The following is a 13422-nucleotide window of genomic DNA, read 5'->3' on the forward strand; positions in this document are numbered from 1 at the left end:
AACGAATTCGTGTTTACCAAAGAGGTTTCTGTTATGTGTGTTTTTAGAATCATTCTTCGTTATCTGACAGGGCAAAGTTGTTGGTTGACTGGAAGAAATGGTTTGTAGCTAATAAGGTCGCTCTGAAAAATCTGTAGAACGGACTTTATTTTTTACTAGCTCGCGCTCCGCGCGGTTTCACCCGCATTGCTCCGCTACTGTTGGTCTTAGTGTGATGATATATAGCCTTCCTCGATAAAGGGGCTGCTATCTAACACCGAAATAATTTTTCAAATTGGACCAGTAGTTCCCGAGATTAGCGCGTTCAAACAAACAAACTCTTCAGCTTTATAATATTAAGTATAGATTTTATGTAACTAAATCGGTTTACAATGAAGACTACTATTTTTTTACACAAAAAGCTCTTGGGGAAAGTTTTATTTAGTTAGCAACAAAATTTCCGCCCGCAGCAGCCCGCTTTGTCTAAAACTTAACAAATTATACACTAAAATCTTCCTCAAGAAATACTCTATTAAAAAACCTTAAAAAAACTACATCAATATCCGTTGGTAGTTTAAAAGATCAAAACATACATACATACAAGACACGGGAAGCGACTTTATACCATGTAATGATAATTAATATGTAACAATAAAAAGTCAGTTGTAACCGTAACTAATTACATGCTAATGATCGTAATCGTAATTTTAAAACAATGGCACAGAATACATATTAGTAGCTAAACGCTAAGGCGCGGGACATATACAAGCGGCGCGGCGCGCATCGGGCGCACCGCGGGCGCGCCAGCCGGCGCGCCGCGGGCGCGCTGCCGGCGCGCCTCGGGCGCGCTGCCGGCGCGCCTCGGGCGCGCTGCCGGCGCGCATCGGGCGCGCTGTAGGCGTCCGAAAATGATATTTATATAGAGTGGTTAAATGCATTTTCTTCATGCATAATTTAGTAAAATTATGTTTTTTGTGCTAAAAGAGATTTGAAAGTAACGTTAATTTGAAAGTAACGATTTTGTTTTGATAATTCCTTGTAAGTAAATAGCGAGGATAACCCCACGATTGCAAATATATCTTTGTTGGAAATGTTGGAATTTACTTGGAAAATTTTATAGTACTTTTAAAGTAATTTTAAAGTAGTACTGGTGTAATGATGGAAGAAAAGAAGGTTAAAATAACACAAAATTTATATTGTACTAGCGGTCCGCCCCGGCTTCGCCCGTGGTACATATTTCGCAATAAAAGGTAGCCTATGTTCTTTCTCAGGGTCTAAAGATTATCTGTGCCAAATTTCATCAAAATCGGTCCAGTACCTAGTTTATGCGTGAAAACCATACATACATACATACAAACCTTTCCTCTTTATAATATTAGTATAGATAAAATATGGTTTTCAAACACAGGTTTACATTTAAACCATATAAATCTTATCATTAAAATCTCAGTTCAAAAGTATTTACAGTACTGATCATTCCACAATATTATTACAATTACAAATAAATAAAAAACACAATCAAAATCAGGATTATCTTTATTTCTGACATTGTAAATACATGGGAACTTTCATTATGCTCTTCTTCATTTTCACTTTCCCTACTGCCATCACCTGTGTAAATCATTTCATCGATTAATTCAATTCACCTTTAAAAACAAAACGAAGAAGGGTATGTAATAGCAGCTCTATATAATTCCACACAGAGAGAACACATTTTTGACTGACAGGCTACCGTCTCCTATAGACCGGGAGATACTGACACAAAATTTCGAGTCATTTGTAACAGGATGGCGGTTCTACAGGGGTCTTAGTACGCAATGACAAAAAGAAAAACGATGGTGTGAACGCTGGTACCGGCGGCTTAGTCGCGTGGGCGTTAGTCGAACTCGTCGGAAAAATAGCGAAGTCAAACGATTTGTAACACAAAAATTTTAGAATTTACCGATAGCCCATAAAAAAGAAGTAGGCGGTAGTGTCATGCCATACTTTTCCGGTGTGACTTACAGCCCGCCATACCGACGCGAATGTGTTGATTTAAAAAAAACAATTCAACCATTTGTACCAGGCTAACTTTTGCACAGGTAACCATCGTCGTGCAGCCATTTACGAAAATCGCCATGCCATACTTTTCGGACGATTCCAAATGGTCGCCATACCGCCGAAAATCTGCAAATTTTTTTTTTGTAAAAATTGTAATTGTAACTCGAAATTTTGTGTCAGTATCTCCCGGTCTACTACCACCCGATTTGTTTTTGATTGTGTATGACCGTGAATTGACCTCTATTTGGATGCGATGGGGGAAGCGCGCCTGCGGTACGCCTGCGGTACGCCCGCGGCGCAACCGTGGCGTGCCGCCTCGTCGCCTTTCCAAAATTCTTTCATACAAAATGTATAAGAAGGACGTGGTGCAAAACAGATTCAAGAGGTGCGCTTATGGCACGCCCGCGCCCGCGCCGCTTGTGTTTGACCCGCGCCTAACAATGGTATGGTAACCATCAAGGTAACCATAGTATAAAATGTATACTTACCTACTTGTTATTTCTTACATATAACTTTAGCTGTGGTGCGTAACCTAGCAACCAAAAACAACCCTTGGCAACTGACAATTTCTTATTTATATTTCCAAAACATAAAAGTGAAAATGTCTGGAATTAATCGCCCGATGAGCCAGATGCGGAAATTTGAAACGGTATTTGATATTTTATTTTACTTTTATTCATAAATTTCTAATTAATGCTATCCCGCACCCGACCCGCACTCCACTTCACCCGAGTGGAACCGGGATAAATGCAAACAAAACATAGTTCCTTCTAGGATAATGTAGTTCTATAACAGGCAATAATTATTTTTCTGTCTCATGATTACCATACTTATAATAAAACAAAGTTGCTTAATGTCACTTTTAATAAACCAGGAACAGGAACCAGGAACGGTAGCTCTAGCTACTCTTAAAAGATAAAAAAAAACTTCAAAGATTACAAATTCTTACTCATTCAGTAAATATATAACAATATTTCGTTCTCTAATATCAGCTTGTTATTCATAAATTCATAGCATAATAAATAATTTATCAATACATTATAATACAGAAGGAAGCAATATTCCGTGCGCGCAAAAGAATCCTGCGCTACCTCATTCTGGGCTTCCTAAAACAAGAGGGTCTGATGCGTTCCGCGGAGACCTTGGTCTCCGAAGCCGCTCTCACCAATGAGTATGAGCTCTGCGATAATATCGACTTGGATATTATTTTACAGGTATTACGTTTGTCTTTATTAATTTACTAGCTTTCGACCCGCGGCTTCGCCCGCGTTTTCAAAGGAAAAGCCGCAATGTTCCCGTTCCCGTGGGATTTCCGGGATAAAACCTATATCCTAGGTGTTAATCCAAGTTACCCTCTATATGTGTGCTTAATTTCATTGTAATTGGTTCAGTAGTATTCGCGTGAAAGAGTAACAAACACACACATACACATCCTCACAAACTTTCGCATTTATAATATTAGTAGGACTAGCGCTTGTCCCAGCTTCGCGTGGGTTAATTTGAAAAAAAAAAATGCAGGTCAACACTCAATAGTAATAAAAAATTAAACAAACTGTATACAAAAGTATATTTGAAATTAATTATATAAGTACCTGAAACTTTTACAATTATAAGTACCTGAAAGTTCTGGTATCAGTTTTCAGGAACTCATAATTGGAAAAGTATCTCGCTTCTTACCTATATGACAACTATGATAGATCTTATATATAAAAATGAATCGCAAAATGTGTTGGTAAGCGCATAACTCGAGAACGGCTGAACCGATTTCGATAATTCTTTTTTTATTATATTCCTTGAAGTACGAGGATGGTTTTTATGTAGAGAAAACGTAAATATGTACCACGGGCGAAGCCGGGGCGGACCGCTAGTAGTTTATACAAACATAAAAAATATTTGTAACCATGTGAACTATGAAAATATTTTTATTGTCAACTTATTATCAAAATTTTAGCTCGTAAATCGTAATATACTACCACACTTCAAACAAACAATTTTTTGAAGTGAAAACTTCTTTAGCGGCGTTGAGCACTTTTTCTGTAATGGGTATAAAATAATAATCAAGTTTTCACTTCTGCCGGCACTCCCGGAGTGCAACCCATCTTTTTTTATGTTTTACAAAAGGAAAATCGATAAGCGAAATTAATGTGAAAGCATCTGTCCAAACTCTAACACGCGTCGCAACTTTTTCGCAAAACAGAAGAGTTTCGTCACAAACTTTTCAATCAACTATTACGAACTGCGAATTAACGCTTTCGCTTCCACTTTCTACTTCGAGATAAAAATTAATTGTTCCTGCATGTGCTGACAGCTTTGTGTGCTCGTTTTAAAAAGGACGTTTATTAATGGTTTGCGAGACAAAGGGAAATACTTTGCTGTGTTTTAGACGAGCGCTATTATGTCGTCATTGAAAGGCTGCGATTTACCGACTGTGATGAGGGATGAGTTTTATTAATTTTTAAACTACGTATTTTTTTTAATAATCGTGAATATTTTATGAAATATCTTAAACGTAATTGAAGAGTTCGATTTATTAAATTGCCGTTTATGCTATCAAAGGGTTCTATATTTTTAATTATTTATATAATCGTTTTCTCGCGTATACTTTTATACAGTTCGTACTATTTTACTTTCTTTGCTTTAAAATAAAAACAGTGCGTTTAATTTTAGTGTATCTTTCAATTTTATTAGAATCATCGTTTAAAAATTCGTAAATGCTGTATAAAAATATGTAAATTTGTCTAAATTAAGTTGGTAAATGAATGTACTATTATTAAGTTCTCTATATCCATTAATTGGCTCAATATTTATCACCGATGACCTATTTTGCAGGAATCACTGAGAGCAATAAACTACGGGAGCCAATGGGTCGTAGTTTCCAAGCCATAAATTTCAACTCGAAGGTTAAAAATTTAATGAATTATAAACCTTATAAAATAGCACATTAGGACGGTTTTGTTTCAAGTGATTATTTATAACGGAACTGTTGTGTGATTTAACAATGTATCTTTATGTAATCAGATATTTATGTGACAAACTTTGTGTTGCTAATTTCGTAATTCTAAAGTACATAGTAAATTTCTAATCGAGTTAAATATTTATGGCATTTGTTTTGCATAGCGTAGGTTACCCTACCTACCTACTATAATTTAACAATAGTTGGGTGAATTTTTTAAGGTGTACGATTTTTAGAATAATTAATTATTTGAGCAGTAGTTTTCTAATTCATCTATACAATTAGAAACACACGCCTTTTTTGTATCTATTTTCTAGGGCCTCTTTGATTGAAATTGGAAAACCCTGATTATAATTTAAACTAACCAATAACACGCTTTTCCAAGGCTATACGAAGTCTATTTACTGAGCTATTTACTAAACATCTTTACCCTAAAAATCTGTTATAAAATAATTTCTGTATCAATGTAGGTACACGTCTACATTTATTATGTTACCTTGGTTCAATTTAGCGAAATTGAAAACTTGTGCAATATTTCACGTATTTTTTAACGGCAGCGAACCGTGCCAATCCAGATGTCTCCAAAATGTCTGCTGCTTCTGGGTCAAATTAGGGCAGGATGCAACGAACGCTTGGTAAATTTTAAATTTTTAAAAGCATAATTAGTTCATTCAAAATATGAAAAATTCACGATAGTATAAATAATCTTTTATAAATAAAATTCGGATGAAATTACGAAAGGTGGGTGTAACAATTAAAAAAAAATAATTCTTATAATTCCTGAAACTTTAAACGTATCTTAATTTTTGGCCTTTCGGTTTATTTAGAAAACAATTATAATTAGAACCAAAAAAGGTTAAAAACAACAAAAAAATGAACATTGAAACAAAAGTTTTTGTGTATCTGTTTAGTCTAAATATAATCAGGATTACATATCATAAATGTTTTTATTCCGTTTGAACCCGGGTGACTAGTGTAATATAAAAACTCTCACCTTCTCGCCCCCAAGGTCAAATGGTAAATATTCAATGAAATATCCTACCGACCGACACAGAGGTCTGCACTTTGAGTCTCTAAGAATAGTTCCAGTGAATTTGTTTAAGGGTTTGATTCATAAATATTGTTTTTTATATTAATATACATGCTTAACTCCATGAGTACTCACCTAAATAAATAAAGCTAATAACGTTGTTAGGTATATCACTGCTGTATGTTTCTCGGTTACATAGTTCAATAACAATTTTTTTATAATTTCTAACCGCTTATAAAAACTAGCATTGTAGAATAGAAAAAAAAACAAACAGTCGACATAGCTTATAATAGAAAGTGTCCTGACTATTGTCTACCTAGAGAAGAATATTGAGAAGAATCTAGGTAGGTACTTAAAAACAGGAGACAATCCTCAAAGTTCTTGTTAATACAATGCAGTACATATTAGTTAATTTCCCTTGCATGTATTCAACAGAAAAGTCTCCTTCCTTTGTAAAATTCCTGAATCATTAACGTACCTACTGAAACTCCCTGTATGAGAAACACCTTAGGAACGTTGTAGTTGCGAGTCTGGCTCGGTCAAGGTCACCGAGCCCGCAACATCACATATTTTCTTCATGGTTTGGATGCCTTTACATTCGCAAAATGGCCGCCGCATCCCAACATGCATTAATGTAAAGCCTTGTGTCGATTATTTGACAAGGGTATTAGAAATAAGGTATAAGAATAAATACCTATAATATGAATTTGAAAAAGTATTGCATATTTATTTAGGTCGATCGAAGTTCGCTCAATGGGAATTTGCTTGATGGATGTGCTTTGCATTTGCATCAAAAGCAAAGTAGGAAATTCATTTCACTAACTGCATTTATTTTTTGTTAAAATTTATAAATTGACAAATAATATTATTATCATGAAATTACTGCTGGGTATATTTACAACATATATCTGTCTTTGTTTATTGCACTCCCGAACAGACGTTCCGAACGGTTTTTGCAAATCTTGTTTGTCAATACGGATCTTTACAATGTTTCTTAGAATTCTAACTTTGCAGGCGATTTTCCTGAATATAATATCGTTGAATAATATCGCGTAGTTTCAAACTTATGTTTCGGATTCAATTTTGGTAGAATTGTCATCGAGAATCGAACGCAAAACACGTCCGCGTCGCTTGTAACTTTGCTTTCTGAAATAATTCGACGAGAGAATTCGCAAAACAGAAAATTATGATTATGTATTTTTTTATTTTACAAAGTATTTAATCTTTTTAAAAGTACCAAGTTGTTTACGTTGTTCGCAAAGCAAACTAAAATTCGCCATTACCTTTGCGTTTTTATTTCTTCCATTCGTACGATAACATTAGAGATGAAAAGCTTATTTATAATTCATATTTGTTTAACGCTCAAATGTTATGATAGTTGCAATTGGAAAGCTGCCACGCTATCGTTAACTCGACTCCCAGACGCCCGTTATTACGTAGATAATATTTAATATTTCAATAGATATGCGTATTTCTTTAAATTGGGATACGTTTGAGTAAAACTGAGAATATTTTTGCTAATGTCGTGAAATTATAACGAAGTTCGAGCACTTGAAATAACTGTAATAGCTTTCTTAAATATGAAAGTTTTGTTCCCATTCATGAAGCCTTTTTTAAATGATCCACACAATTTGAAACGTCGTTTGAACTCAGTGGTTCAATAAAACAGACTTTCTAATGTATTATATCATCGAAAAGGTTTATTTTTATTTTTCTTATTCATTCATATTTATTATCTTTATCTACCTAAACGGTGACGTCAATAGGTATGTGTGCGATAGTCAAGACCACAGATTACTAAAAAGTTTTTGGAAATGGAACTCTTGCCAAATGTTTTTAAAATGGCAGTTTTAAGACCACTGTAAGCCAAGGTTTAAGTGCTGCAATGCTCTTAATGTATTTTTGCACGATATTCTAATAATATTATGGAAATCTTCGCCATACCAAATTATGTTTTTTTTACCTCGCTATAGAGATAGCTAAGAAAAAATAATAAAGATAATTTTTTTTTGTCTCCGCCTAGCCTTCTATTAAAGCTATTTTTACATATAATCATTAAAGGTATAATTGGACGTCATATCAACTTTTAATCATGGACTTAGTGTTTACTATTATTTCCGTAAGACGATTTCTCCCGGCTAACTTTCAATATGTTTTCATTGATGCTCCTGCTTATTGGTTGTTGATGTTCTATAATACAGCTTTAAGTATTTTCCTATACAAGATCTATTCAAGTACATAATATAATATTAATCATTCTGTTTCCAGGATTACTGCAGCTATTACCTCATGCGGTTCAACAAGCAGCCCCAATTCTGCCGCAAGGTGGAGGAGGGGCCGGTGAAGCGGCCGCAGACGCGCAGGGCGAAGCCCCAACACGCGGAACCGAAGCCCGAGGTGGTAGAACCTGTGTGTAACGATTTGCCGGCCAGTTTCACTGTCACTCAGTTGTTACAGGTTGGTTATATTTTGTGTTTACTGAAATGCAACATAAGATTCACACTCAAATTTAAAATCATAGTGTATTTAAAATGCTATCTTTTGGGCATCAACGTTGATACATTATCATTGGTTTCAAACGTTACGCTATGTACATAGTTGTTCAATTAAAATACATGATATTATATCGTGTAGCAGCACAGAATACGTTTATAGTCTCAAACAAGCGCCGAGGGCAACATTATTGTACGCTATAAAAGTAGAGATGTTCCCTACAAGTAAAATTATGTATTTGCTTTCAGGATTCAGAAAACATTGAAAGCAAAATACCAGCCATAGAAAGAAAGCCCCTCAATGGATTCCTGGCAACTCTATCGAGTGATAAGAAGCAGTTGGTGGAGATATTGTACCAGGACATCATAAGGCCTTCAGACGTGAGCTGGGATGATGTCAAGGGACTGACGAACGCGAAGAGTATACTTATGGAGTCAGTGGTTTACCCTGTTAGGTTTGTATCATAACTTTTAGATGCTGTCTTTTAATTATTTTATCATTTAAGATTGTTAATTTTTATTCAACAATTCAATTCAATTTAGTACATATACTTTATTATTTTCCATAGATTTAAACACGATATTCAAAATATATTTTTTTTGTTAAAATTGTTTGTCATTTGTTTATTTTCCGAACATAGATACAAATAACTCTATCATTAATCAATGTGACAGAAATTTTATAAATTACTCGATTTCAAAAGAGGCCCGTGGAAGCAGTGGGCATCTATGGACTAACGACGATGATGATGATGAATCGATTTCATATTTTAAGCTGCATGCCACTTGACAAAAACCATACATCTATCTGCTATCACACTTTACACACACACACCTTTAAATATATACTTAGCAAATATTCAAAGGTACCCCCACATGTTTACCGGCCTTCTCGAGCCGTGGCGCGGGGTACTTCTCCACGGTCCTCCAGGAACAGGCAAAACTATGCTCGCCCGAGCTGTAGCGGCTGAAAGCGGGTGTACATTCTTCAATGTCACCTGTAGTACTGTTGTTAACAAGTGGAGGGGGGAGTCGGAAAAGATTGTAAAGGTAAGTTAACTGGGAATAGGATGGATTGAGCGCCATTTTGTGACGTCATAGCTGTTAATTTGAATTTTTAATTTGAGTCGAGCGATAAAGTTTGTATTTGAAGACAGGTAAAATAGAATAATCGGTTATTTTCAATGAGATTTTTATGTTATCGCATTTTTCAAATAAAATCATCGATACATGAGTTTGAGTGAAACCTTCATTTGAATTAACAGCTATGATGTTATAACAACATGGCGCTGAATAGATTCTATTCGTTGTTGGATCGCATTATAATATGCTATTGCAGATAGTAGGTATAGCGAATTCAATTCAATTGAAAATGATTTTTTATAATGATTGTATCAATAATTTCAAATCGTTCAATTAACTCTGTCGATTTTGATAAACTAGCTGATCATAAGTAGAGCAAACGTTAGATGAAATTTCTATTGAACTGAGATAGATATTGACGCGACTTGATAAGTTATCAAATAAGATTCAAGATTCAAAGCTGAATTCATCACATTTTAATCAGAAATCTAGAATTGAATGAACATTTTCCTTTGCCAAAGTAATCTATTGGACTTGTATCTTTGTTCTTCATAATTTTTTATCTAAAATATTGAAATCGGAATTTATTATTCTTCATGTCAAATAATTAATATATACTTAGGTAAATTTTGAACAGTTGGTGACGTAATTCAAGTCATTAGGATTTTAAATTATTTTTTGTATTAAAGTCTTATATAAACAGGCAGGCATAAAATATCATGCTTAAGGAACAATGTATTTTAGTATAAACTATATATTATGCCCTGCATTTTTTTCGTGGCTTTATGAGTATGAAACCTTTGTCAACGTGTACCGCAATAACTTACAAGTGAATGAGCCTAAATTATAATGCCAGCCAGATATATTATTTCTTCAAAATTGCCTCGTTTAGATTTTATGTGGAAGCTCGTACATGGCCAATGGCCCTATGGCCATATTATAAGGGTACCTACTAGTAGAAAGTATACTATAAGTACACGTCTAATGATAATCCTGGAGAAAAATATATTATGCTTATAGGTTACGTGGTAAATAAATATTAAGTAGGTAATGTGCTATCTAAGATTAATATCACGTATGCCAATAATCAAAATTCTTACAAAACCCAATGAGGCAGATAAATTATTAATTATTGAATAAAAATCCCGATTAATTCTCAGGTCCTCTTCGACATGGCCTCCTACTACTCTCCGTCCATCATCTTCATAGATGAAGTGGAAACATTAGCGTCAGAGAGATCTTCTGCGGGGGAACATGAAGCTTCGAGGCGGTTGAAGTCACAGCTTCTGACTGAGTTGGATGGGATTAACGTGAGGGATGGAATTGTGTTCCTATTGGCTAATTCAAATATGCCGTGGTGAGTAAACTTTTTATACCAATCTAGATATAGGTGCCTAGTTTCTTCGTTTCTAAGAGCGTATACGCACTATGCGGGTAGCCGCATTGCGGGTAGCCGTCCGGCTGACCGCAAGCACGATTATGTACGTAATATTCATTTCTATGCGCACTGTGCGGTCTGCGGTAGCCGCATCGCAGTGCGCATAGAAATGAATATTACGTACATAATTGTGCTTGCGGTCAGCCGGACGGCTACCCGCAATGCGGTTACCCGCATAGTGCGTATACGCTCTAATAGACTTATAATCGAAGGCTTATTCTTTTTCTTGATACTATGCAGGAAGATAATTATTATCAGTCCAGTAGAGTTGACAACTATGCATAGCTTGAGGCAATACACATAGCTATAAATTAATGGAGTTCTTCTCATTTCAAATTCATCTTTCTCCTTTTTAATAATTTTAAAAGTAGGTGCCAAGTTTTGGAATTAAATTTTACTTATTTACTGAACATATTATTTCAATGTGACCTATATTTTTGTTACAAATATTGATCGTTACAAAACCTAATCCTTTCAGGGAGATAGACTCAGCCATGCTGCGGCGCCTGGAAAAACGCATCCACATCCCACTACCAGACGCCAAAACACGATCAGAACTATTCGCAGCTCACTTCACGCGGAACATCGAGTTGGAACAATCGGTTGATTGTAACAAGTTAGCCGCCATGACGGACGGGTACTCGGGGAGTGACGTGAAGTTGGTGTGCAAGGAGGCGCTCATGGCGGGTGTGAGGAAGATGCTCAGTGGCGGGAGTACGTTGAAGATTTTGTTGGAAGTAGAGTAAAGCCCCGTATTAACAGAAAAGATCTCTTGAGTACAAATTTTAAATCAACATATTGTTCACAACAGCTGCTTACAAGACTGCTTTGTGTCTTGCAGAGATGGAGCATATTTAAATGTTCTCTTCTGAAATTATGGAGCATTTTACTTGTGACGAGTAGTATAAGAGTTTATTAGGTAGAAACAATAAAAAATCTCACATTCACATAACATAAAAGTGTTGTATTGATATTCGCTATTTGTTGTAATGTTCTGGCACTGCACCTGCAGTCATAAACATAAAAAAAGATAAATGAAATCGGTAAAGTGCCTAATTTATTGATTTGGAAAACTTAACAATATTTTTTACAGTTATTTACCTAGTATGTACGTTATTTACTATCTAGACTAGATAAATAATGACTTATGAGTCATTAATTTCTGAAAATATATTGTTTTCAGGTGCAAGAACCAGCAGAAAGGATAAGCTCCGTTTATCAGATATTTTATCAGCTATAGAGAGAACCAAACCGGTGTCAAAGAATTTAGATCAGAGACACGCCGAGTGGCAGAAGAGTATGGGTTCCGCATGAATTATAATTGTATTTTATTATGAAATATATGTTTTTTCTTGATTTTATGTTGTTTTTTTTAATTAATAAAACGATTTTGTAATAGATTGTTGTTTTTAAGTGTATCTCGTGATAATAAGTGCGACTGCACCGGACACATAAGCATATTTATTCTATATCTACCCGAATTTCTTTAATGATTAAAAACAGCTTGATTCAAAATCCATTTCAAATATGTGTTTGTAAATTTTAATTTGAAAGAAACTAACGAGTTTCTTTCAAATCAAAATATATAACTTTGTTTTACGTTTAAAACAAAATTAACCTTAATGGCATGATTTAAGATAGGTACTTGTGTGTAAGCTGAATTGTAATATTATGTACATTATTTCTTATATCTAAGTTTATTTAATTAATAATAGGAAATATAACATGTTTCTGTAACTCTTGTATTACATATTTATAGACAAAATGCACTGCATTTGGGAGTTTCATTATAGGCTATGAAATGAAACATCATCAATATTTTTTATTTTATTTGGATCTAAACATCTCAAATTTACAAAATATAGATTTAAAATAGATGTTTATGCTTATTTAAAGTTCGGCCATGTACAACGGCCTTATTCTTTGATTAGTCTTATTTTCGTGGGATTCACATCCTTAAGTAGGCTAATCATAGCTAGATTTATAGCCGATCCACATAAGTACTATAATACGACATAATATAATAATTTAGAAAGAATAGAAAAAGAAAATTTAGGAAGAAAACGAGGTTATTAAAATATCGATATAGAACATAAAAGCTTGTTATTTAAGAAAAGTTACGAACCTTAATTGATTTTTAATAAATAAATTATATTGCACACTAAAAATATATAACTACCTACACTGAGCATTAAAAAAATAATGCTTTATAACTTGACTAACGGTCAACCCCCGGGCAATTGCTAGAGTTTCTATAACTTATGTGTTATTCTGGTACACAAGCGCTAAATTATTGCTTAGTATCACCAAAATTCGTTCAAACCTACATAAGTTCTTTCAAATTTATAATATAAGTAGGATTATCTTTTTAAAGAATAAATTACAGTAAAGTATATATTTTTAGTTA

At 34.4% G+C, this 13422-nt stretch overlaps 1 protein-coding gene across 1 annotated transcript; it reads left to right on the plus strand.

Annotated features, from left to right (window-relative positions):
* Nucleotides 1-2620: 2620 nt before the first annotated feature.
* On the plus strand, nt 2621-12329 carry LOC149479723 (katanin p60 ATPase-containing subunit A-like 2). Its single transcript, XM_089707634.1, has 8 exons — nt 2621-2668; nt 3069-3233; nt 8271-8459; nt 8744-8949; nt 9361-9544; nt 10738-10934; nt 11494-11729; nt 12199-12329. The coding sequence occupies exons 1-8, from the start codon at nt 2621-2623 to the stop codon at nt 12327-12329; spliced, it is 1356 nt and encodes a 451-aa protein (XP_089563760.1).
* The last annotated feature ends 1093 nt before the right edge of the window (nt 12330-13422 follow it).

This window comes from Colias philodice, chromosome 19, assembly GCF_061535455.1.
Source record: "Colias philodice isolate Cphi_HAF_F1 chromosome 19, ilColPhil1 Martin Lab GWU primary, whole genome shotgun sequence".
NCBI lineage: Eukaryota > Metazoa > Arthropoda > Insecta > Lepidoptera > Pieridae > Colias > Colias philodice.

Excerpts from the sequence above, each read along its gene's own strand:
- LOC149479723 (XM_089707634.1), top strand. The coding sequence starts at position 2,621 with ATGTCTGGAATTAATCGCCCGATGAGCCAGATGCGGAAATTTGAAACG. Across the intron at positions 2,669-3,068 it reads AGATGCGGAAATTTGAAACG|AAGGAAGCAATATTCCGTGC; the intron begins GTATTTGATATT and ends ATTATAATACAG. Across the intron at positions 8,950-9,360 it reads TCAGTGGTTTACCCTGTTAG|GTACCCCCACATGTTTACCG; the intron begins GTTTGTATCATA and ends AAATATTCAAAG.